At 43.5% G+C, this 27,054-nt stretch overlaps 1 protein-coding gene across 3 annotated transcripts; it reads left to right on the top strand.

Moving 5' to 3' along the window:
- ZFP1 (ZFP1 zinc finger protein) lies at positions 1-26,981 on the top strand. Of its 3 annotated transcripts, none has more exons than XM_017953568.3 (4): positions 1-1,094; positions 5,995-6,052; positions 21,481-21,624; positions 24,541-24,949. In XM_017953568.3, the coding sequence occupies exons 2-4, from the start codon at positions 6,038-6,040 to the stop codon at positions 24,610-24,612; spliced, it is 231 nt and encodes a 76-aa protein (XP_017809057.1). In that variant the 5' UTR covers positions 1-1,094; positions 5,995-6,037; the 3' UTR covers positions 24,613-24,949. The 3 variants fall into 3 exon arrangements, with proteins under 3 accessions (XP_017809057.1, XP_009195132.1, XP_003917229.1); XM_003917180.5 differs by having other exon boundaries at positions 492-1,094; positions 21,481-21,607; positions 24,541-26,981; XM_009196868.4 differs by lacking the exon at positions 21,481-21,624 and having other exon boundaries at positions 489-1,094; positions 24,541-26,981.
- The last annotated feature ends 73 nt before the right edge of the window (positions 26,982-27,054 follow it).

Here is a 27,054-nt window from a genome sequence, read left to right as displayed (position 1 = left end):
CCTCAGGCTCCCAAAGTGCTGGGATTACAGGTGTGAGCCACTGAGCCTGGCCAGGTGCTGATATTTAACTGTAGGTTCACCAATTGTAACAAATATACTGTTCTGGTGTGGGGTATCGACTTTGGGGAGGTTGTGTGTGCTGGGGGGACAAGGTTATGTGGGAATTCAATGTACTTTCTGCTCAAATTTTGCTGAGAACCTAAAACTGTTCTAAAAATAAAGGATAAAAGGAACTGAGAGTGAAGGGAAATGGGAAGATGGTGGTCAAGGGGTACAAAGTCTCAGTTATGCAAGACGAGTAGTTCTGGAGAGATGCACAGCTACGTGACAATAGTTGACAATATTGTATACTTGAAATTTGCTAAGAAGATCTTAAGTGTTCTCATCAGACGAAAAAATAGTAACTATGTGAGGTGATGCACATGTTAATTAGCTTATGGTGAATATTTCACAAATGTAGATATCAAGTTATGTACATTTTATATATGTATAAATATAGAGATCTCAACAAATATATATACCTCAACAAAGTGGCCCGGGAAAAAAGCTAGTTGCAGCACATGATACCTGTATGGCCAGTTTTGTAACAACAAAAAAATCAAAGTGTGACCTTAAAGTTACACGCAGCTAATCTTTAGAAAGTGAGATTATGGATACTTTTATTTTGTACATCTATTCTAATTAAATACAGTTATAGATTATTGGTGTAATGTTTAAAAGCCAAGTTGTTGTATTTAACGGGGAGGTGGTTAATTGTAATTCGCGACCCACTCTAGGAAAAAAGAACACAGTGCAGGCCACGAGATTTTTTGGTAGGCTCCTCAGACTCTTCCTGAGAGTTCCTAAAGCCACGGCCCCGGAGACTTGTGGGAAATGTAGTCCCGAACGTGGATGGACCACCCCTCCGAGGACCCTGGGAACGGCGCGCGCCCCGGAATCTGCGCATGTGCAGTGCTGCGAGCGCGCCGGTGGCCGCCCTTCCCCCACCACCAGCCGCGAGTGGGTGACAGAGCCCCCGTCTCCGCGCGTCTTCGCCGCCCCGCGCCGTGACCCGCTGTGGCACTGGGCCACGAGTGGAGGCTGCGCCCCTCCAGGTACGAGAGGGCCTTCCAGGCAGCTCCGCGCGGCCTGGGGCCGAGGGGAAGGAGATGAGGGATGGGCTCGTGCCCGCGCAGGGTGGGAGCCCAAACTTCGGCGACTCATAGGCGGCGGTGACCCTCAAGGCGGCGTCCGGGGTTGCCTGGCGCCCTCCTCCGAGCGTGGCCGGCGGGGCAGGCCTCGCCGAACGTTCAGGGGCGGGGACGGCTGCGGGAGGGCGGCTGCGAGGCTTCGCCTTCTTCTCTTTGTCAGGAGATGCGCCTCAGACGGGCGGCGAGGGGCTCGGGCCGCGCGCGAGCGAGTCCGGAAGCTCCGGCGGGCGCGCGCGCGCGGGGCGAGGCCCCGGCGGGGCGTGGTGGGGGGCGTGGCCTGACACACCTGGCCCCGCCCCAATGCCCGGAGCCTCGCGTGTGGAGGAAGGACTGGAGCCTGGGCAGGTGCCGGTGGTGGAGAACCGTGATCCTTTTGTCAGAGGGTCTTCAGTGAGGTGTCCCACTGATATTTGCATCCACCCCGTGACTTCCAGCGTTATCATCTCCGTCGCTACCCCAGGAACACGGGAGGCTCAGAAGGGGAAAGTGATTTCCCTAAGGTCTCACATCCCAGTGGTACTTTATGTGAGCAGCAGATATTTTTTCTTTTATCTTTTGGTTTTACTCGCTGGTAGATTTTGCCATGTACACGTTTTGAATTTCTTTCGGGTGGAATTTACAGTTCTTTCCGTTTGGGGCACCGAAAGTCTTCACCACTTTGAAATACGAAAGTTTTCCCATGATTCTGGTATAGTCACGCTCTGCATAACAATGTTTCTGTCAACGAGGGACCTCATGTAAAATGGTAGTCCCATGTGATTGTAACACTCTATTTTTTTTATTGTACCGTTTCTTTCTTCTTAGTTTTTTCTTTTTCTTTTCTTTTTTGAGACGGAGTCTCACTCTGTCGCCCAGGCTGGAGTGCAGTGGCGTGATCTCGGCTCACTGCAAGCTCCGCCTCCCAGGTTCAAGCAGTTCTCTGCCTCAGTCTCCCAAGTAGCTGGGATTACAGGCGTGAGCCACCGCGCCTGGCCAGAAACAATTTATTGATGTAACTGTTCCTCTAAATACTGCTTTAGCTACATCACTCAAATTTTTATATCTTGTATTTTTATTTATTTATTTATTTTGAGACAGAGTCTCACTCGGTCACCCAGGATGGAGTGCAGTGGCACTCACTCAGCTCACTGAAACCTCTGCCTCCCAGGTTCAAGCATTCCTCCTGGCTGGGATTACAGGTGCCCGCCACCACACCTGGCTGATTTTTGTATTCTTAGTAGAGACGGGATTTCACCGTGTTGGCCAGGCTGGTCTCAAACCCTTGACCTCAAGTGATTCTCCTGCCTTGGCTTCCCAAAGTGCTGGGATTACAGGTATGAACCACTGCGCCCAGCCTTTATGTTGTATTTTCATTACCATTCAATTCTAATTTTTTTAACTTCCCTTGTGACTTCATTTTTTACCCTTTAGTTATTTAGATTGTATTGCTTAATTTCCAACTCTTTGGAGATTTTCCAGATCTTTTTATATTATTGATTTATAGTTTCTAATTCTGGTACGGTGGGAATGCTGTTCAGGTACAAGGTATTTGGGCCCGAGTAGCGGTGGCTCAAGCCTGTAATCCCAGCACTGGGGAGGATCAAGAAGTGGGAATTGAGACATGCAGCTGGTGAAACCCGTCTCTATTAAGAGGAAATGCAAAAGCGGTAGCGTGAAACCAGCCTGTAATCCCAGCACTTTGGGAGGCCGAGGCGGAGAGATCATGAGGTCAGTCAGAGACCATCCTGGCTAGCAAATTGAAACCCGTCTCTGCTAAAAATAAAAACTAGCGGTGAAGTGGTGCATGATCCCAGCTACTCGGGAGAGCTAGAGGCAGAAGAATAGAACCGAGGAGGAGGAGCTTGCAGTGGAGGCTGAGATCCGGCCACTTGCGCTCTCGCTGGGTGACAGAGCAAGACTCCGTCTCAAAAAAAAAAAAAGAAATGCAAGCTGGCAGGCCCGAGGGTGGGGCGAGGAGCCGATCCCAGTTACTCGGAGGAGGCTGAGGCGGAGGAATGAAGCGTGAACCGGGGCTGGGCTTGCAGTGAGCTGAGATCAACCACTACCTCCCAGCCTGGGCGACAGAGCGAGACTCCGTCTCAAAAAAAAAAATAAATAAATAAACAAATTTCAGTTATTTCAAATTTGTTGTGATTTGTTTTTGTATTTTTGTCTCATTTTGTTTTAGTAAAGACAGGGTTTTGCCATGCTGGCCAGGCTAGTCTCAAACTCCTGGTCTCCAGTGATCCGCTGGCCTTGGCCTCCCAAAGTGCTTTACAGGCAGAAGCCACTGCACCAGACCTGTTGTAGTTTGTTTTAAGGTCGAGGATGTGATGATCTCTCTGGGTAACTGTTTCATGTGTATTTGAATAAATATTGGGCTGTTGATGGTAGACCCTTCCTTGATTGATTGATTGATTGATTGAGACAGGGTCCGTCTCTGTTGCCCAAGCTGGAGTGCAGTAGTTCAGTCACAACTCTGCAACCTCAAACCTTTTGCCTCAGCCTCCCGAGTAGCTAGGACTCCAGGTGTGCGCCCTGATCCTTTTGCCTCAGCCTCCCTAGTAGCTAGGACTCAAGGTATGAGCCACCACACTCGGCTAATTTTCTGTGTTTTTTGTAGAGATGAGGTTCTGCCATGGTGCCCAGGCTGGTCTGAAACCCCTGGGCTCAAGCAGTCCACTCACCTTTGCCTCCTAAAAGTGCTGGGACTACAGGCATGAGCTACCATGCCTGACCCTCTTTTTTCATTCTTTTTTTTTTTTTTTTTTTTTGAGACGGAGTCTCGCTTTGTCGCCCAGGCTGGAGTGCAGTGGCACCATCTCAGCTCACTGCAAGCTCTGCCTCCTGGGTTCACGTCATTCTCCTGCCTCAGCCTCCGAGTAGCTGGGACTACAGGCACGTACCACCACGCCCGGCTAATTTTTTGTATTTTTAGTAGAAATGGGGTTTTACCATGTTAGCCAGGATAGTCTCGATCTCCTGACCTCGTGATCCGCCTGCCTCGGCCTTCCAAAGTGCTGGGATTACAGATGTGAGCCACCGCGCCCAGCTTTTTTCATTCTTTTATCTTTTTTTTTTTTTTTTTTAATTTCCTGACTTCTACAACTGATCATCCTTTTACTTTGAATGTAGCTATGTCTTTATATTTAAAACAAACTGCTTATAAACAGCATATGGTTTGGTCTTACTTTTTTTTATATAATTTGACCTCTGTTATTTAATTGGTGTGTTTATACCAATTATTGATATAGTTGTATTAAAATCTACCATCTTGCTGTTTTTTTTCTATTTTTCTCATTTGGTCTTTGTTTCTGTTTTCCTTTTTTTCTGTCTACTTTTGGCTTAAATGGGTCTTTTTTATAATTACATTTTATCTCCAGTGTTGTCTTACTGTGTATTTGTAAAAATTTAACAAAGTTTTTGGTTGTTGCTCTCAAGTTTAGTGGAATTTTAAAGATATCATACTGTTTTATGTCAGTATACTTGCAGCATTATACGCCCAATGTCATCCTCCCGTCTTTTGTGTTATCATTGCCATACATTTTACAGCATATTGACATATGCTGTAAACCCACAAAATTTTGCTACTATTCTTGCTTTAGATAATCTTTCACAGTGATTAAAAGCAAGAAAAAGTATCTATTATGTTTATCCTTATTTTAACCATTCCCAAGAGATTTTCATTTATTTGTGTAGATTCAGGTTTTTAATATCATATTTCTTCTATTTAAATAAGTTGATTAAACATTTCTTCTAGTACAGGTCTACTGATAATGAATTTGCTTGCTGTGTTTTTGTTGTTTGAAAAAGGTTTTTGACTTCAGTATCATTTTTGAAAGATTTTCTGCTGAGTATAGAATTCTAAGTTAATAGTTTTTGCTTTAGTTGCTTTTTTGTTGTTAAAGCACTTTAAGGATGTCACTACTTTGTTTTCTGGCTTAGTTTCTGATAGGAAGGTGGCTATGATTCATTATCTTGATTTTTCTATATGTAATATGTCTTTTTTCCTCGGGCTACTTTGAAGATTTTAACTTTGGTTTTCAGTTGTTTGGATACGATGTGTCCATGTGTTTTTGTTTGAGTTTAGTTTTTGGTATTTTCCCTGTTTGGATAAATTATCTGAGTTTCTTGGACCTGTGGTTTGATATTATTATTTTTGGAAAATTCTTGTCCATTATGTCTTCAAATACTACTTTTCTCCTTTTGGAATTTCAATTACATGTTTATTAGACCATTTGGTATTGTCTCACAGCCTTCAGATGCTCTACCCTTTTATTTTTTTCTTCCATTTCTCTTTGTATTTCAGTTTGGGTAATTTCTTTTGACTTACCTTCAAGTTTACTGAAACTTTTCTTAGCTCCTTTGTCTACTAACGAGCCTGCTGAAAGATCATCTGTGTTACTGTACTTTTCTTTCTCAGCATTTCCATTTGATTTTTTTCTTGAAGTTTCCATCTCTGCTGAAATTCCCTATTTGTTTATTCATGTTGTCCACCTTTTCTAGTAAAGCCTTTAGTATATGAATCATAGTTGTGTTAAATTCCCTGGCTGATAATTTCAGCAGTTGAGGGTTCTGCTGATCGTTTTGCCTCTTTTGATAGTGGATTATCTTAGTCTTGCCTTTATGGGTGTCTGATAATGTTAGATTGAAGATAGGTGCTGTAAGTGTGATATTTTCTGCCCCTTCTGAAGAGGCAAAGGGACTATCCCAGGAGGTGGTATTTTCCCAGGTGGTCTCTAGGGATTTCTAAACAAGTCACTCTAGGAATTGTAAGGCAGGTCAGACCTTTAATAACAATGCCTTCCTTTTTCCTCTATTCCAGTTTCGCCTTCATAGTTCTCTGCCTCTCCCAAAAACTGCAGAAAATGAACAAATCCCAGGTGAGTTGTTTGTTTATTCCCCATTTTGCTTTTCAGTGCATTTAAGGAAGTTTATAAGGATCCAGAAAATGAAATAGAAAAGTATGAATAAAACACAAGGGAAACATAGTAAGAATAACTGATCAATACCAGCAGCCAAAAAGCAAATTGAGTTAATTAAATGTCTTGCATTGGTTATGAATACCAGTTCTTTGGTTCTGTACATTAGGTCTGAATGCCTTTTATGGACCTTCATGTAGATGGTGTTTTGGACAGCACCCCCAGAAACAGCCAACTTTGAAAGGGTTATCACTTTATCTGTGGTGGTTTCATATAACATTCCTCAGTGCAAGTGCAGAAGATTACTGTATGTATTTGGTTTTTCCAGTCAGATTAGCCTAATGCCAGAGAATGCAGTAAATATGTGGGTTTGTATTTAAATCCCCCCACCCCAAGCAGGTGCCACTGTCATTATTTTCTCGTGTAACTATCCAGAGCTTATTTGTACATATTTACACAAGTACAAATAAAAGCACAAACATAAGATAGCATGTTAATCATACTTTTCTGTTTCTATGCATTCTGTTTGAATAGATTTCATTTTTTTTAGAGCAGTTTTGGGTTTACAGAAAAATTGAATGGGGAATGTAGTGTGTTCTCATATACCCCCTCATTCCCAACCCCTACCCCCAGTTTCCTTTATTATTAATATATGTATTAATGTGTATATTGTTACAGTTGATGAGCCGATATTGATATGTTAAAGACTGTAGTTTACAGTAGGGATCACTCTTTATATGCATTCTGTGTATTTTGACCAATATATAATAACACGTATCCATCACTATGGCATCATACAGAATAGGTTCACTGCCCTGAAAATCCCCTGTGCTCCGCCTATGCAGCCCTCCCTCTGTCTCCCTAAGTCCCTAACACCCACTGATTTTTCTACTGTCTCATCTCCCTAGTTGTGTCTTTTCTAGAATGTCATGTAGTTGGATTCATGCAGTAGGTAGCCTTTTCAGATTGTTTTCCTTCACTTAGAAATATACATTTAAGGTTCCTCCAAGATCGAGACCATCCTGGCTAACACTGTGAAACCCCGTCTCTACTAAAAAAAAAATACAAAAAATTAGCCAGGAGTGGTGGCAGGCGCCTGTAGTCCCAGCTACTTGGGAGGCTGAGGCAGGAGAATAGGTGAACCCAGGAGGCGGAGCTCACAGTGAGCCAAGATAGTGCCACTGCACTCCAGCCTGGGTGACAGAGTGAGACTTTGTCTCAAAAGAAAAAAAAAAGAGGCCGGGCGCGGTGGCTCAAGCCTGTAATCCCAGCATGTTGGGAGGCCAAGGCGGGTGGATCACGAGGTCAGGAGATCGAGACCATGCTGGCTAACATGGTGAAACCCCGTCTCTACTAAAAATACAAAAAACTAGCCGGGCGTGGTAGCGGGCGCCTGTAGTCCCAGCTACTTGGGAGGCTGAGGCGGGAGAATGGCGTAAACCTGGGAGGCGGAGCTTGCAGTGAGCCAAGATCACACCACTGCACTCCAGCCTGGGAGACACAGAGAGACTCCGTCTCAAAAAAAAAAAAAAAGAAAAGAAAAAAAAAAGAGAGAGAGAGAAGGTTCCTCCCAAGTCTTTTCTTGGCTTGATAGCTCATGTCTTCTTAGTACCGAATATGTCTTGTTGTGATGTACCATGGTTTATTTATCCATTCACATATTGAAGAAACAGATAAACTTAGTGGCTTCCAGGTTTTGGCAATTATAAAGAAAGCTGTTGTAAACATCTGTGTGCAGGTTTTTTGGGGGCATGTTTTCAACTCATTTGGATAAATACTAAGGCCCCTGGATCATATACTAAGAATATAATTAATTTTGTAAGAAACTGTGAAACTCCTATGTGGCTGTACCATTTTCCATTCCCAACGGCAATGAATGAGAGTTTCTGTGGCTGCACATCCTCACCAGCATTTTGTGTTGTCAATGTTCTGGATTTTAGCCATTTTATTTATTTATGTATTTATTTAATTTAATTTTTTTTTTTTTTTTTGAGATGCAGTCTTGCTCTGTCACACAGGCTGGAGTGTAGTGGCACAATCTTGGCTCAGTGCAACCTCCACTTCCCGGGTTCAAGTGATTCTCCTGCCTCAGCAGTAGCTGGGATTACAGGTGCGCACCACCATGCCTGGCTAATTTTTGTATTTTTAGGAGAGATAGGGTTTTACCATGTTGGTTGGGCTGGTTTCGAACTCCTGGGCTCAAGTGATCCACCCGCCTTGGCCTCCCAAAATGCTGGGATTACAAGCATGAGCCACTGTGCCTGGTTATGGTTTGTGTTTCCATCTCTTAATTATGTGATTTGATTTTGTTTTGTTTTTGAGACAGGGTCTCGCTCTGTCACCTAAGCAGGAGTGCAGTGATGTGAACACGACTCACTGCAGCCTCGACTTCCTGGACTCAAGCAGTCCTCCCACCTAAACCCCTGCAAGTAGCTGGGACTACAGGCACATGCCGCCATGCTCAGCTAATTTTTTGTATTTTTTTGTAGAGATGGAGTTTCGCCCTGTAGCTCAGGCTTGTCTACAACTCCTGAGCTCAAGCAATCCATGTCCACCTCAGTCTCCCAAAGTGCTGGCATTACAGGTGTGAGCCACGGTGCCTAGCCCAATTCTGTGTTTTTTAAATCACTCAGTAATGTATCTTTGAAGTATTTCCATATCAGAGCATAGAGAGTTTACTCATTCTTTTTTTCCCCTAATCAATTGTGTAACACATGTACAGAATAGTATATTAAAACATAACACTTTTTATATGTGTTATAACAACATGTATAACAAATATATATCCATTAAAGAATAATAATAAAATGGGTGCCCATGTATGCACCGAAGTTAAGAAATAGAACATTATCTGTTCTTATGAGAAATTTTCTGATTGAATCCACCTAGTAGATAGCCACTATCTTGATATTTTTCTTACTAGTTCCCTTGCTTTCCTTAGAGACTTTGCCACTTAGATATATTCTTTTTTTTTTTTTGAGAGACAGAGTCTTGCTCTGTCGCCCAGGCTGGGGTGCAGTGGCCAGATCTCAGCTCACTGCAAGCTCCGCCTCCCGGGTTTACGCCATTCTCCTGCCTCAGCCTCCCGAGTAGCTGGGACTACAGGCGCCTGCCACCTCGCCCGGCTAGTTTTTTGTATTTTTTAGTAGAGACGGGGTTTCACCATGTTAGCCAGGATGGTCTCGATCTCCTGACCTCGGGATCCGCCCGTCTCGGCCTCCCAAAGTGCTGGGATTACAGGCTTGAGCCACCGTATCCAGCCAGCGCCACTTAGATATATTCTTAATCTAATATTCAGTTGATAACCTATAACTGGAATTAATATCACTTATATATAGTCTTAATATAAAATTTAGTTAATAAACTATAACTGGAATTCATATTGCCTTGGTTTGTTTGCATAATCTTTTGTCTGATTGGTGGAGGTTTTTTTTTCCTTTCAGACATGTGAGATCTAAAAGATGCACCCGTGGGCCCTTTGCCAAGACTTAGATTATCATTTATTTTTAAATTACACTAGCTAGTGTTAGCTAAGAAGAAATGAAAGCGCTCATGTATTGCTGGAGGTAGTATAGAATGATACAGCCTTACTGGGAGCAATGTGGCAACACCAAGCAAATTTAGCAGTGCAAAGCAACTGTGTCTAGAAATTTGGCTACTGTTGGAGCCAGGCATGGTGGCTCATGCCTGTAATCCTAGCACTTTGGGAGGCCGAGATTGGTGGATCACTTGAGGTCAGGAGATCGAAACCAACCTGGCCAACATGGCGAAACCCTTTCTTCACTGAAAATACAAAAAAAAATTAGCTGGGCGTGGTAGCATGCGCATGTAATCCCAGCTACTTCGGAGGCTAAAGCAAGAGAATCACTTGAACCCAGGAGGCAGAGCTTGCAGTGAGCTGAGATCATGCTGCTGTACTCCAGCCTGGGCAACAGAGTGAGAGTCTGTCAGAGAAAAAAAAAAAAAGAAAGAAAGAAATTTTGCTACTGTTGGACAAAGGCTCCCAGGAGAAGATAAGCTGACTTGAATTTCCAGGTATAGCCTGGCTTTGACTTTCCTGAGAGTTTACAGAAGTCCTGTTTGGGGAAGTCATTGGCAAGATCATGAGAAGCAGAGGGCTCAACACAGTTGGGCCATGTGACTGGGTCAGAGTGTAGACCAGGTATTGAAGTTTTGGTGGGAATATAATTAGAGGGAGTGGGATGCTGTGCGTTTTCTGCATCTTGGTTCACTGGTGAATAGCCACCTCGCAGGAGTAGATTAAAGCAGCATACTTCTGTGACATGAAATGAGTGTTCTCATCTGATCCAAGGCAGTCTGGTGTGGAGGGGAAAGACAGATGTCATCAGAACATGTTCACGATAAGCCAAATCAAGTACAGATAAGAATCTGGGGCCGGGCGTGGTGGCTCAAGCCTGTAATCCCAGCACTTTGGGAGGCCAAGATGGGCGGATCACGAGGTCAGGAGATCGAGACCATCCTGGCTAACACGGTGAAACCCCGTCTCTACTAAGAAATAAAAAAAAAATAGCCGGGCGAGGTGGCGGGCGCCTGTAGTCCCAGCTACTCGGGAGGCTGAGGCAGGAGAATGGCGTAAACCCAGGAGGCGGAGCTTGCAGTGAGCTGAGATCCGGGCACTGCACTCCAGCCTGGGCGACAGCGCGAGACTCCGTCTCAAAAAAAAAAAAAAAAAAAAAAAAAAAAAGAATCTGGGCCAGGCTTACCCAGGCATTCTGCTCTCAGGTTAATAAGAAGTTGGTACAGTGGCCGCAGGTAACTTGTTGATGACAACCCTCAAAATGCCAGCTTTTGAATCACTGTGTTCCAATCTGTACTACAAGCAATGTGGTGATAGTAGAGAATCAATGCTATTCTGCCATCTCCCATTCCGCCATCTCCTTCCCACTCCTCCTAGGGATTTCCTTCTGCTCTCTCGTGGTGATCTTTTGTCTGCCGCCTCTCTTTTTTGGATTACTGTTGTTTTATTGAAGTACATGCTTCTGTAGCTTCTTGAGAAAGGGTTTGTGAGAGGCACAGTTTTTAGGATGAATTTCCGAAAATGTCTTTTTTTTTTTTTTTTGAGAGAGTCTAACTCTGTCTTCCAGGCTGGAGTGCAGTGGCACAATCTCGGCTCACTGCAACCTCTGCCACCGGGTTCAAGCGATTCTCCCCTGCCTCAGCCTCCTGAGTAGCTGGGATTACAGGTGTGTGCCACCACACCTGGTTAATTTTTGTATTTTTGGTAGAGATGGGATTTTGCCCTGTTGGCCAAGCTGGTCTTGAACTCCTGGCCTCAAGTGATATGCCCTCCTCAGCATCCCAGAATGCTGGGATTACAGGTGAGAGCCACTGCGCCTGGCCCTCATTCTGTTCTGGTATTTGATTGATAGCTAGGTATGAATGTGGATTTGCCCATTCATCTCTTTAGTTCTGTCAGTTTTTGCTTGATATAATTTGAAGCTTTGTTAGTCATTGCATATATGGTTATGGATGTGTGCACACATATGATTCTGTCTTCCTGATGGATTTATCCTTTTATCATTTTGGAATGCCCCTCTTTAACCCTGATAATACTCCTTTTCTGATATAAATAAAGCCATACCTACGTCTTTTTTTTTTTTTTAGGACCAGATCTGGCTCTGTTACCCAGGCTGGAGTGAAGTGGCTTAATGTTGACTCACTGCAGCCTTAAACTCCTGGGCTCAAGTGATCCTACCAGTAGTTGGAACTACAGGCGCGTACCACTATGCCCAGGGAATTTTTGTATTTTTCTTTTTGGTAGAAATGGGATCTTGCCAGGTTGCCCAGGCTGGTCTCAAACCCCTAGGCTCACAGGATCTCCCTACCTCAGCCTCACAAAGTGCTGGGATTACAAATGTGAACCACTGTGCCTGGCCCATACCTACTTTTTAAATGATTAGTGTTATGGTATATATTTTATTTTTGCTTCAACCTATTTATGTTCATGTATTTATAGTATATTTCCCGTAAATAGCATGTAGTTTGGTCATGGTTTTGATCCAGCCTGTTTCTTTTTCCTTTTTTTGAGACAGGGTCTTCCTCTGTTGCCCAGGCTGGAACTTAGTGGCATGAACACAGCTCACAGCAGCCTCAACTTCCTTGATCCAGCCTATTTCTGTCTATTTTTTTTTTTTCTTTTTGAGACAGGATCTCTCTTTCTCACCCAGCTGCTGTGCTGGAGTGAAGTGGTGTGATCTTGTCTCATTGAAGCCTCAACCTCCTGAGCTCAAGCAGTTCCCCCACATCAGCCTCCTAAGTAGCTGGGACTACAGGCCTGTGCCAGTTAATTTTTATTTTTTAATTTTTTTGTAGTGTTGAGATCTTGCCTCCCAAAGTGCTGGGATTATAGGTGTGAGCCACCATGCCTGGTCTATTTCTGTCTTTTAATTGATTTATTGTTTTACTTGTGATTTATTTTATTTTTTATTTATTTATTTTTTTTTGAGACGGAGTCTCGCTCTGTCGCCCAGGCTGGAGTGCAGTGGCCGGATCTCAGCTCACTGCAAGCTCCGCCCCCCGGGTTCGCGCCATTCTCCTGCCTCAGCCTCCCGAGTAGCTGGGACTACAGGCGCCCGCCGCCTCGCCCGGCTATTTTTTTTGTATTTTTTAGTAGAGACGGGGTTTCACCGTGTTCGCCAGGATGGTCTCGATTTCCTGACCTCGTGATCCGCCCGTCTCGGCCTCCCAAAGTGCTGGGATTACAGGCTTGAGCCACCGCGCCCGGCCGTGATTTTTTTTTTTTTTTTTTTTTTTTTAAATAGGCATAGGTGAGTTTAAGTCTGTCATTTTGCTATTTATTTTTAGTTGTCCTGTGTGTTCCTATTTTCCCTTTTATCTTAAGTGGTTGCTGTAGAGATTACAGCTTATAATCTTTACTGAGCACCTCTTATAATATTTTGCATAGTACTTTACAGGTCGTCTGAAGTGTTTATGGGTTAACTAATATATTGGTACTCTCTGCATCTGCCTCTTTTGGGTTGTTTATCTCTTGATTGTTTTTGTCTTGTCTTTTTTTTTTTTTTTTTTTTTTTTGAGGCAGGGTCTTGCTCTAGGGGCTTGCCCAGGCTGGAGTGCAGTGTCTTGATTTCCCTTCACTGCAACCTCTGCCTCCCGGGCTCAAGTGATCCTCCCACTTCGGCCTCCTTAATAGCTGGGACTACAGGCACATGCCATCGTGCCCAGCTAATTTTTGTGTTTTTTGTAGACATGGAATTTTTCTGTGTTGTCCAGGTGGGTCTCGAACTCCTGGGCTCAAGCAATCTACCCACCTTAGCCCCCCAACCTGCTGGGATTTCAGGTATGCACTGCATGCCTGGCCTCATTGTTTTTGTTTGCTTGCTTGCTTTTTCTTTCTTTTTTTCTTTCTCTTTTTTAACAGGGTCTTGGTTACCCCCAGGCTGGAGTACAGTGACACGCTCACAGTTCTCTGTAGCCGTGACCTCCTGAGCTCAAGCAACCCTCCCACCCCAGCCTCTTGAGGTGCTGGGTCCACAGACATGTGCCACTATGCCCAGCTAATTTTTGTACTTTTTTTAGATGGGGTTTTGGTATGTTGCCCAAGATGGTCTCAAACTCCTGGGCTCAAGCAGTCCACCTGTCTCAGCCTCCCAAAGTGCTGGGATTACAGTCATGAACCACTACACCTGGCCCTGGTTTTGCTTTTTCACATGTCTAGCAGTTTTGTTTGTACGCTGGATATGTTGAATGATACATAGCTCCTTCTAAAAAATGTTAGGTTTTGTCTGCCAGATAGCTAAATTATTGGCAGATGATTCTGATCCCGTTGGGGCATGTTTTAAGATTTGCAGGTGTGGGTCTGTCAGTTTGGTCATACTCCTTTCTCCTAGGGTATGGTCCATCCTTCTAGGGCATGGCTTTTCTGGCATCTCAACTGTTTGCCAGTATCTCTATCTTGCTGGATTCAGACTGTCCTAGCTCCTCAGCACTATGCAACCTCTGATATCTCTACTCAGCTTTCAGTCTCCCAGTCATTGCCACTAGTTCTCTTGGAGGCCTGTCTTCCCCCTACACATATTAGGAACTAGCCAAAGATCTGAGGTGAATCTTTATGCAGAATGTTAAGGCTTCTTCTCTGTGTCTTTCTTAGCTCCATCACCCTGTGTCTTAATCCATTTTTTGCTGCCATGGCAGAATACATGCAGAATACAAGTAATTTGTAAAGAACAGAAATTTATTTTCACGGCTGGACAAGGTGGCTCATGCCTGTGATCTCAGCACTCTGAGAGGCCAAGGTGGGTGAATCATTTGAGGGCAGGAGTTTGAGACCAGTCTGGCCAACATGGCAAAACCCCATCTGTACTGAAAATACAAAAATTAGCCAAGTGTGGTGGCACTTGCCTGTAACCCCAGCTACTTGGGTGACTGAGGCATGAGAATCACTTGAACCTGGAAGGTGGAGGCTACAGTGAGCTGAGATCACGCCACTGCATTCCAGATTGGGTGACAAAGCGAGACTTTGTCTCAAAAAAAAAAAGGAAGAAATTTATTTTGTCACAGTTCTAGAAGCTGAGAGTCCAAGATCAAGGTGCCGGTGAAGGCCTGGTCTGTTTTTCCAAGATGGCACTTTAAATGCTGCATCCTTCAGAGGGGAGGAGTGCTGTGTCCTTGCATGGCAGAAAGCAAAAGGGCAAAAAAGGAGATGAACTCCTTTCATCAAGCCCCTTTAGAAGAGCACCTGACCCCATTCACAAGGGGAGGAGCCTCCATGACCCAGTCACCTCCCAAAGGCCACACTTCCCAATACTTAATTGGGGATTAAGTTTCAACATGAATTTTTAGAGGGGACAGAAATACTCAAACCATAGCCCTGCCCCTAGATCCTAGTTGCTTTACAGACCCAAACACCAGTTTGTGTTTTTTTTTTAATTTATTTAATTAATTTTTGAGATAGAGTCTCGCTCTGTCACCCAGGCTGGGGTGCAGTGGCATGATCTTGGCTCACTGCCACCTCCATCTTCTGGGTTCAAGCGATTCTCCTGCCTCAGCGTTCCGAGTAGCTGGGACTACAGGCATGTGCTACCACGCCTGGCTAATTTTTGTATTTTTAGTAGAGACAGGGTTTCTCCATGTTGGCCAGTCTGATCTCGAACTCCTGGCCGCAAGTGATCTCCCTGCCTCGGCCTCTCAAAGTGCTGGGATTACAGGCATGCACCACCGTACCCGGCCAACGACACTCACGTCTGCTTGGGCTTTGTTTTTCTGTGCCATGGTTCAGCATCATTGTGAATGCGTGGCTCTCCTCTCCTCATATATGCCTTTTGGTAATTGTAGCCCTACAGTGATTGCTCTCCTGTGCTTGCAAGTAATTATTTTATTTTGTCCAGTTTTTATGGTTTGCCTCTCTGATAATTTTGAAAATACTGCTTTCCGGCATAGTCAAGAGGTCTGAAGGCTTTCAGTCTACTTACTTGTAACCTGTTCTCTCTTGAAACTCACAGGCTTTTGTCTTTGCAGCCAGTGTTCTGAGATTTCCTTAGGAATTTTTTTCTTCCGTTTTACATGGTAGATAAGAAGATTTATTTCACAGAAATACAAATAAAGCATAGTAGTTTTATGAAAAAAATTATACATATGTGTATATATATACATTTTTTTTTTTTTTCTGAGACGGAGTCTCACTCTGTCACCCAGGCTGGAATGCAGGGACACAATCTCGGCTCACTGCAGCCTCTGCCTCCCGGGTTCAAGCAATTCCCCTGCCTCAGCCTCCCAAGTAGCTGAGATTACAAGTGCCTGCTACTGTGCCCGGCTAATTTTTGTATTTTTAGTAGAGACGGGGTTTCCCCATGTTGGCCAGGCTGGTCTCGAACTCCTGACCTCATGTGATCTGCCCGCCTCAGCCTCCCAAAATGCTGGGATTACAGGCGTGAGCCACAGCACCCAGCCAAAATATTTTTATGTATTAAAACAGTTGAAAGTAACTTCAGTATGGTTCCACTTTTGAGACAGCGTCTCACTTTGTCACCCAGGCTGGAGTGCGGTGGTGTAATCTCAGCTCACTGCAGCCTGGAACTCCTTGGCTCAAGCAATCCTCCCACCTCAGCCCCTCATGTAGCTGGGACTACAGGTATGCACCATCATGCCTGGCTAAGTTTTTGTATTTTTTTTTTTTTAGAGATGGGATCTTGCCCTGTTGCCCAGGCTGGTCTTGAACTCCTTACCTTAAGTGATCCACCTGCCTTGGCTCCAAAGTGCTAGGATTACAGGCATGAGCCACTGCATCCGGCCCAAGTGTAGGTCAACTTAATTATCTGCCTAGTTTGCTATCTAGTCAGTGCTTAACATTTTGACATGTTTCCGTGTATTGTGTATGTTGAAGTTTTTTAAAAATATAATTTCAACTTATTTCAGATTTGGGGGTACATGTGCAGATTTGTTAGATATTTTTCACGATGCTGACATTTGGGGTAGGATTGATCCTGTCACCGAGTAGTGAGGATAGTACCCAACAGTTTTTGCTTTGTCCCCCTCCCTTCCCTACCAGTAGACCCCAGCGTCTGTTGTTACCATCTTTATGTCCATGAGTACCCAGAGTTTAGCTCCCACTTGTAAGTAAGGATATGCACTGTTTGGATTTCTGTTTGTGTTAATTCACTTGGGATAATGTCCTCTGTCTGCATCCATGTTGCTGCAAAGGATATGATTTCATTCTTTTATATGGATGGGTTTTTTAATTTATATTACTTGTATTATATTACATTTTAAATGTGTTAAAATGTAATTTTTTTGTTTGGTTGGTTTTGTTTTCTTTGAGACAATCTCGCTCTGTCGCCCAGGCTGGAGTGCAGTGGCATGATCTTGGCTCACTGCAACCTCTGCCTCCTGGGTTCAAGAGATTCTTCTGCCTCAGCCTCCCGAGTAGCTGGGATTACAGGCACCCGCCACCATGCCTGGCTAATTTTTGTGTTTTTAGTCGAGACAGGGTTTCACCATGTTGGCCAGACTGGTCTTGAACTCCTGACGTAATGATGCGCCTTCCTTGGCCTCCTAAAGTGTTGGGATTACAGGCATGAGCCATTGCGTCCGGCCAATGTTTTTTATATTACAAAATTCATACATTAATTTTGTCCCTTACTGTCTCTGTCATATGAGGATCTGCCCTCCCCAGCATGCTGTTTTTGTTTTTTAAGTAGAGTCTTGCTCTGTTGCCCAGGCTAGAGTGTAGTAGTGTAGTGGTGTGATCTCGCTCACTGCAACCTTTGCCTCCCGGGTTCAAGCAATTCTCCTGCCTCAGCCTCCTGAGTAGCTGAGACTACAGGTGCCCACCATTATGCCTGGCTAATTTTTGTATTTTTAGTAGAGACTGGGTTTCACCATGTTGACCAAGCTGGTCTCGAACTCCTAACCTCAGGTGATCCACCTGCCTTGGTCTCCCAAAGTGCTGGGATTACAGGTGTGGCCACTGCACCTAGCCTTTTTTTTTGAGACAGGGTCTTGCTGTGTCTCCAGGGCTGAAGTGCAGTGGCATGATCACGGCTCACTGCAGCCTTGACCTCCCAGGCCCAAGCTGTCCTCCTACCTGAACCTCCTGTGTAGCTGGGACTACAGGTGTTCACCACCACGTCCAGCTAGGTGTTTTGTTGTTGTGGAGACAGGGTCTCACCATGTTGCCCAGCGTGGTCTCAAACTCCTGGGCTCAAGCAGTCCTCCTGCCTCATCCTCCCAAAGTGCTGGGATTACAGGCATGAACCACAGCACCAGCACTGTTCATGTCACCTCAACTCAACCCTAACATTTTGACCATTAAAGTCAATCTTTCCATCTTAGAGATAACCAGTATGTTTTGTGTGGGTGCACCCATGCCCTTTGTTAAATCACTTTTATATTGCATGAACAGGATTATATAGAATTTTGGGTCATATTATGTGCATTTTTTGGAATTTTAATTATTGATGTTCCTTTGACAGCTTTCAGTGCCTTTTGTTTTTAGGCTTTGTTACTTTTTTTTTTTTTTTTTGAGACGGAGTCTCGCTCTGTCGCCCAGGCTGGAGTGCAGTGGCCGGATCTCAGCTCACTACAAGCTCCGCTTCCCGGGTTCCCGCCATTCTCCTGCCTCAGCCTCCCGAGTAGCTGGGACTACAGGCGCCACCACCTCGCCCGGCTAGTTTTTTGTATTTTTCAGTAGAGACGGGGTTTCACTGTGTTAGCCAGGATGGTCTTGATCTCCTGACCTCGTGATCCGCCCGTCTCGGCCTCCCAAAGTGCTGGGATTACAGGCTTGAGCCACCGTACTTTGTTTATATTTTAGCTAGATCATTGAAGTTTGTGGTGTTTTTAAAGTTTGCCTCTTGTAAAAATTATATATAGGTTTTTAAACCCTGAAGGTCTTAGTCTTTTAGCAGAAATTTATCCCATTTTATTTTGATTACTGATTTTATCTGCTTTTCCTTCTCTGCTTGTCGTATTTCTACCCTTTAAAGGTTTACGTTACTTTTTCAGTACTTACCTATTTTAAACAAAAGTTAATCAGAATTTTTCTTCCAAACATGGTACTTCTTCCTGCCCCAATGTCTAAGTTGATGACATGCGAAAATTAGTTTAATACTTCGTTCCCCATTCCATATTTGTATACTTTTAATATGTTTTACTGGTTTGCTATTGCTTTTTTTGCACATTCAACTGATTCTTGCTAGGCTTAATTTTGGTTTTGGTACATCTTTTAATAGTAGTAATAATGCCTAATACTTGACATCTGTTGTGTACTAGTCATCATTCTAGACTCTACATCAGGGGGTGTCAAACTCTGGCCAGTTGTCCAAATGGGCTGCTGCCTTGTTTTTGTATGACCCACAAGCTAAGAATGGTTTTTTTAAATTTTTTGAGAGAGTCTTGCTCTGTCACCCAGCCTGGAGTGCAGTGACGCAATCTCTGCTCACTGCAAGCTCCGCCTCCCAGGTTCACACCATTCTCCTGCCTCAGCCTCCCAAGTAGCTGGGACTACAGGCGCCCACCACCACTCCTGGCTAATTTTTTGTATTTTTAGTGGTAACAGGTTTCACCTTGTTAGCCAGGATGGTCTCAAACTCCTGACCTTGTGATCTGCCTGCCTCGGCCTCCTAAAGTGCTGGGATTACAGGCATGAACCACTGCGCCTGGCCAAGAATGGTTTTTAATTTTAGTGGTTAGGGGGGAATATCAAGAGTATTTTGTGCTGTGAAAATGATTTGAAACTAAAATGATAGATCAAGTTGGTTTTTTTTTTTTTTTTTTTTTTTTTTTTTGAGGTGGAGTTTCACTTGTTGCCCAGGATGGAGTGTAATGGCACCATCTCAGCTCACTGCAGCCTCCACCTCCCGGGTTCAAGCGATTCTTCTGCCTCAGCCTCCCGAGTAGCTGGGATTACAGGCATAAGCTACTATGCCCGACTAATTTTGTATTTTTAGTAGAGATGGGGTTTCTCCATGTTGGTCAGGCTGGTCTCGAACTGCTGACCTCAAGTGATCCACCCACCTCGGCCTCCCAAAGTGCTGGGATTACAGGCATGAGCCACCACGTCCAGCCTCCATAAATCAAGTTTTGTTGGAACACAGCCATGCCTATTTGTTGACGTGTTGCCTGTGCCTTTTTTTTTCTGTTTTTGTTTTCTTTTTTGAGATGGAGTCTTGCTCTGTCGCCCAGGCTAGTGTGCAGTGGCGAGATCTCAGCTCACTGCAAGCTCCACCATCCGGGTTCATGCCATTCTCTTGCCTCAGCCTCCCAAGTAGCTGGGACTACAGGCACCCGCCACCACGCCCGGCTAATTTTTTGTATTTTTGGTAGAGACGTGATTTCACCGTGTTAGCCGGGATGGCCTTGATCTCCTGACTTCATGATCCTCCCGTCTCGGCCTCCCAAAGTGCAGGGATTACATGCATGAGCCACCGTGCCCGGCCGCCTGTGCCTCTTTTTATGGTATGACGGCCAAGTCGGTTTGTTTTAGCAGCGACTACGTGTAGCCTGAAAAAAAAATCAAATAGTTACTTGACCCTTTGTAGAAAAAGTTTGTCAACCAACTCATTCTAGATATTTTCAGCACTTTGAAGATTGTCTTCTGACTTCCATTGTTTATGTTGAGAAATCAGCTGTCAAGTTTTTTGTATCTCTGAAGACAATACCTCTTTTTTTCCTCTGGGTTTTTTTCTGAGACAGTCTTGCTCTGTCACCCAGGCTCAAGTGCAGCAGGGATTACAGGTGCCCGCCACCACGCCCAGCTAATTTTTATATTTTTAGTAGAAACGGGGTTTCACCATCTTGGCCCTGAACGCCTGACCTTGTGACCCGCCCACCTTGGCTTCCCAAAGTGCTGGGATTACAGGCCTGAGCCTGGCCACCTCTGGGGTTTTAAAATCAGTTTTGTTATACTCTGAGTGGGTTTTTTGGTTTGTTTGTACTTATTGTACTTGGGGTTGGTGGTTTTAAAACTATAGCCTGTTGTGAGGTGTGTTGGAAAATTCTCAGCTATTCTCTCATCAAATATTGTTTTGACTGCATTTTGCCCCTCCTCTTCGGACTCCCGCTGCAAGTATATTAGATCTTCTCAGCTCGTCCCATGTATCTTTTAGGCTCCTTAATGTACCTTTTGCATTTCAGTCTAGATATTTACTGACATTTTTTGACTAATCATTTCAGCTGTGTCTGGCCTGTTAAATTCAATCATAAATTTTAAAAAATTTTTTTGTACAATTTTTATGGCTTGAATAGGGGGATGGGGGGACAGAGATCCTTACTTGTACCTGATATTTTATAGTTGGAAGTTGATTTTCTGCCTTTAGGTAGTCAAAGTTTTAACTCTTTAACATCGGTATCACAGAAATAATGCCTATGTGAGCTTTATTAAAAGCACACTGGTAACACTGAATACCTAATGTGCTTGTCTCACAGCACACATCTCGAGAGCAGAAACAGTGGTGCAGTCTTGGCTCACTGCAGTTTCTGCCTCCGCCCACCATGTAGCTGGGACTACAGGCATGCGCCACCACGCCCAGCTCAATTTCTTTTAGTAGAGATGGGATTTCACCATGTTGACCAGGCTGGTCTCGAACTCCTGACCTCAAGTGATCTCCCCACCCCCCCACCCCCAGCCTCCCAAAGTGCTGGGATTACAGGTGTGAGCCACCATGCCTGGCCAACAGTGTTTTATTAATCTGAGACACCTATCAAATATGACAGTGCCAGAGATAATGGGAATCTGAATAAATCTCAACTATTTATAAAAATATATTTTGGAAGATATGAAAAAAACGGTGAACAAGATGTATCGTTGGTGTAAATATATAAATTTTCATGGTGAATGACTTACAAAGTTTTCATCTATCCTTTCTGTATCACCAAATGGTCATCTTAGGATGAATAACAATATGCTGTTTTAGGGATCAGTTTCATTCACGGATGTGACTGTGGACTTTACCCAGGAGGAATGGGAACAACTGGACCCCTCTCAGAGGATCCTGTACATGGATGTGATGCTGGAGAATTATAGCAACTTACTTTCAGTGGGTAAGGATGGTTTTCAGGTACAGCTCACCGTTTTCCTAGAAGTATTTATGTCCTGTCTCAGTGAACAGAAATGAGCTTCTGAATTACTAAATGTTTTTGGCGTAAGTCTTCAGGTGTTAAACCTGAGAGATCTTGCAGCCTTTAAAGCTCTGTCTCTCCTTTCCTTCAAGGCTTCTGAAGTCTGAGCAGTTGTGAGCTATGTCCCATTAGTAAACTGCTGTCAAGCCATAGGCAATTTTCAAGTTGGAGCAACAAGAAGAGTTTTGGGTAGCATAGAGTTGTCAATTCAGAACATTTTAGGGGAATATGACAGGAGAAAGGGAGAAGCAGAAGCCAGTGGAATTAGTATCCAGGAGACTATGAGCAGCTCAGTACCTTTGAAATACTTTTCAGGAATCTGTTTTTGGAGTCCCTAACCCTTAAATATAGCTGAGGAGAGATGACCTGTACCTTAAGTCTCTGAATCATACCTCCAAATGTCCGTCTCCCCTGCTTACCTTTTTTTTCCTGTTTAACCTTAGATATTTGCCTTTCACACTTGAACCCTGATACTTTCCCAACACGTCTTAAACTTTTGTTGTAACTAGTTGCTCTTTCATTAGCATTCTCGTTTTGCCAGAATGGTAACATTTGTATTTTAGCTCTTAGGAATCGATGTGGTGGCCTTAAGATAGATTTTTCAGTGTGAGAGTGACAGTGTTGTCCTGGAAAAAATGGCAGCAGGATCACAGTAACATAACCAGTAATAACGTAAGATGATGGTCTAGGTTGTTGCTGGGTAATTTTAAATTGATTTTAGCTTTTTAGATGTAGGGGTACGTGGGTATATTCTGTGATGCTGAGGTTTGGGTTTGATTGATCCTGACACCAGTTCGTGAGCATGGTACCCATTAGCTTTTCAACCCTTGCCTCCCTTTCTCACCAGCCATTCTGTCTACTATTGCCATCTTTATGTCCATGAGTACCCAGTGTTTAGCTCCCATTTGTGAGCCTCCATGTTGCTGAAAAGGACAAGATTTCATTTTTTAATGGCTGCGTAGTGTTGTATCTTATACGTGTACCGTTCTTCTCCAGTCCACCATTAATGGGCACCTAGGCTGATTCCATGTCTTTGCTATTGTGCATAGTGCTGTGATGAACCTACAAGTGGGCATGTGTCTTTTTGGTAGAATCTTTTTTTTTTGAGACAGGTCTCATTCTGACACCCAGGCTAGGGTTCAATGGTAATATCATGGCGCATTGTAGCCTCCACCTCCTGGGCTCAAGTAATCTTCCCACCTCAGCCTCGAGTAGCTGGGACCACAGACAGATACCACCAGGCCCTGCTAATTTTTACTTTTGTAGAACAAGTACTGTAGATCCTGACCTCAGGCCAGGCGTGGTGGCTCCCGCTTGTAATCCTAGCATTTTGGAAGGCCGAGGCAGGAGGTTCACCAGAGGTCAGTTCAATACAAGCACCAACAACATGCAACCCCATCTCTACTAAAAATATAAAATAAGCCGGGCATGGTGGCGTGTGCCTGTAATCCCACCTACTTGGGAGGTGGAGGTTGCAGTGAGTGGAGATCACACCAATTGTACTCCAGCCTGGGCAAGAGAGAGAGACCCCCATCTCAAAAAACAGTAAGAACTCCTGACCTCAAGTGATCCTCCTGCCTTGGCCTCCCAAAGTGCTGGGATTACAGGCATGAGCCACTGTGCCTGGCCAAATGATTTTTAATGGGATTGCTGGGTGAAGAGGTAGTTTTGAATTATTTGAGAAATCTTTAGACTGTTTTCCACAGTGGCTGAACTAATTTAAATTCCCACCAACAGTGTGTCTTAGCCTTGCCTGTATCTGTTTGTTTGACTTCTTAATAATGAACCTGGGTAACTTGATCCTTAAGATTCTGAACACATTAAAAGTAGGCTGGGCACGGTGGCTCATGCCTGTCATGTTGAGAGGATCCTTTGAGCCCAGGAGGTCAAGGCGCAGTGAGCTATGATTGTGCCACTGCACTCCTGCCTAGGCAACAGAGGGAGACCCTATCTCAAAATAAATAGGAATGGAAGAAAAGTAGGATATGATAGTGAAAACATGTTCACTCTCCCAATAACTGCAGTAGGAAAAAAAGCAGTAAAACCAGCAGCCGTCAATGATCCTGTTGTAAGGGTTGTATTTTTCTTAGAGAATGAGTTTCTAGGTTTTACCATTTGCAAGATTCTTACTTTGAGATTTGGAGCTCTGCTGTATGGCTGTCACTACAAACCTAATGAGAAGTGCTGCTTTCTGGAAATCATTTTGGTAAAGATGAACAGAAGAGAAAAAGGTGAAAAAGCTTAGAACCATGCAGACTGGTGCTGGTTCTACCATAGTAGTCTGAGTTTAGCAAATAATACTCTTGCTCGAGATCTGCGTAGGTATTTTCCCTTAATTCCCTCATCTACTTACTTTCTCCGTCTCTGTGCTAACTGCAGTGTCCTCAAGAACACTGTAAATCTCCATCCCTGGAATTGCCAGCCTTCTCATATTTGTGTTCTGTTTTCTGTCTTATTTCACCTTCTCTGCCCACTTTAAGGTCATTTTGTCATCTGGCATTGCTACTTGTATTGATTTTGGTTTTGTTTTTTAACCACATGTGAATTTAGCATAATCACTGGGAATTTGAAATTCTTGTCCTCTGTGATAATTAGGACATAACAAGATTTTCTATACTAAACATCACATGTGTTTTTCAGTATCTCTGCAATCCAGTATGCATTCCAAATCTTGCTATTATCTTTCTCTTTCAAAGTTTGAAAGGAAACATTTGCGCTGGGAATTTTTTAATATTGGGAGACTGGGTCCCAAACTAAAGAGTCTGCCCTGTGATTGAACACTTGTGAAGACTTCGCATTCTGTAACATTACAGCAGAGGCGTTGACAAGGTTCTTTTCATTGTGCTCTATCCTAGAAGTGTGGAAGGCTGATGACCAGATGGAGAGAGACCACAGAAACCCAGATGAGCAGGCAAGGCAATTTTTAATTCTTAAGAACCAAACCCCAATTGAGGAAAGAGGTGATCTCTTTGGAAAAGCACTTAATCTGAACACAGACTTTGTTTCTTTAAGACAAGTACCCTATAAATATGACTTATATGAAAAAACTTTGAAATATAATTCAGACTTGCTTAATAGTAATAGAAGCTATGCAGGAAAGCAAACTGATGAGTGTAATGAATTTGGAAAAGCACTTCTCTACCTGAAGCAAGAGAAAACCCACGCTGGAGTAGAATATTCTGAATACAATAAAAATGGAAAAGCCCTCAGCCATAAAGCAGCCATTTTTAAACATCAGAAAATAAAAAACTTGGTTCAACCTTTCATTTGTACTTACTGTGACAAGGCTTTCTCCTTTAAGTCACTCCTCATTAGTCATAAGAGAATACATACTGGAGAAAAACCGTATGAATGTAATGTATGTAAGAAAACCTTCTCCCATAAGGCCAACCTCATCAAACATCAGAGAATTCACACTGGGGAGAAACCCTTTGAGTGTCCGGAATGTGGAAAAGCTTTTACCCACCAGTCAAACCTCATTGTACACCAGAGAGCACATATGGAGAAGAAGCCCTATGAATGCAGTGAATGTGGAAAGACGTTTGCCCAAAAGTTTGAACTCACCACACACCAGAGAATTCATACAGGAGAGCGACCCTATGAGTGTAACGAATGTGCAAAAACCTTCTTCAAGAAGTCAAACCTTATCATACATCAGAAGATTCACACGGGGGAGAAACGGTATGAGTGCAGTGAATGTGGAAAATCCTTCATCCAGAACTCACAACTCATTATCCACATGAGAACTCATACAGGAGAGAAACCCTACGAATGTACTGAATGCGGCAAAACTTTCAGCCAGAGGTCAACTCTTAGATTACACTTGCGAATCCACACAGGAGAGAAACCATATGAGTGTTCTGAATGTGGGAAGGCCTTTAGCAGGAAGTCCCGACTCAGTGTCCATCAGAGAGTTCATGTCGGGGATAAACCCTGAAACTCCAGCCAGGTTGTACTGTGGAAAACTCCTGCCAGAACACTTCAAGCGGGTGAGAAGCCTCATGACAGTTTTGAGGGAACATGGGAATTCATACCGAGATGCAATCTCAACTCAAAAATGTATTAAAAATAGGATCCCATGAGAACATTATACTGGAAGTTACATGTGATACCCAGCTAAAGAATACGTATCAGAATATATCCAGTTGTAAATAGCCATACCCAGTTGTACTACAATGAGCTTTTAAAAATCTTGAATGAATTGAGTATTCTAGACAGCAGCATAAGAGATATACAAACAGTATCCTATGAATTTAGTGGTTTTATGTGGATATGCCACGAAACACAAGTGGTATGTTTTAGATCTGCACATGTGAATTTAGCATAATCACTGGGAATTTGAAATTCTTGTCCTCTGTGATAATTAGGACATAACAAGATTTTCTATACTAAACATCACATGTGTTTTTCAGTATCTCTGCAATCCAGTATGCATTCCAAATGAAATGTGTAACAGATTTAAAGTAGCATGGAACTTACGTCTTTCCCTACTGCTTGCTGGCATATATAAGTTGGTATGAACATTGTTTTTGAGCTGCCTCTTACGAAACAGAAGACAGTGTTGAAGTTTTCCCTGCTTCTGGTTTGCTGAAGATTTTCTAGAAGCACTATTTATACAAATATGCAAATGTGAAATAATTGATCTATAGCGTGAAGGAGGCAGACATGAGTTGTACTACTCAGTATGCTCCACAGAATAAGTTTGCCATGTAAAGACAATATCCCCATTCATCATGCTCTTATTTTCCAGTGGGATATTTGCATACAAATGCATGTCTATTACCAAAATATTGTGTAACACAGACAGAAACTACCTGTTTTTGTCTTTCCTTGTTTCCCTTAATATTTCATGAATTGTCTAGCAAAAATGGTAGGATGCTTCTATAGTTCACAAATGTTACATTTCAGAGACCTTAGAGGAAAAATTATTTTAAGTAACTGTCAACTGTTTCATTGCTTTTTAAATTTTTCATGTGTATAACACCCCCTTTAGAAATGATTTTTTACAATATTTTGTTTAAAGGAGGCATGTCTACTTCCTTGAGTTGCACTATTGCCAACCTAAAACATTTCCCTTTGGAACATGACTTAAAAGTTATTACCTTTCCTTTAAATGTTTACACTTTTATAAAAGTCAGATTTTTCAGTGGTCTCTCCATATATAAAGAATTTTTGTGTAACTCAAAGATATGCTTTTATAGACTTGATTTCAAAATTTTTTTTTTTTTTTTGATATGGAGTCTTGCTTTTTCACCCAGGCTGGAGTGCAGTGGCCCTATCTCAGCTCACTGCAAGCTGCAACTCCCGGGTTCACGCCATTCTCCTGCCTCAGTCTCCTGAGTAGCTGGGACTACAGGCGCCCGCCACTG

The sequence above is a fragment of the Papio anubis genome, chromosome 18, assembly GCF_008728515.1.
Source record: "Papio anubis isolate 15944 chromosome 18, Panubis1.0, whole genome shotgun sequence".
Lineage (NCBI taxonomy): Eukaryota > Metazoa > Chordata > Mammalia > Primates > Cercopithecidae > Papio > Papio anubis.
Note: the sequence above shows the minus strand (reverse complement) of the source record. Positions and strands in the feature narration are given on the sequence as shown.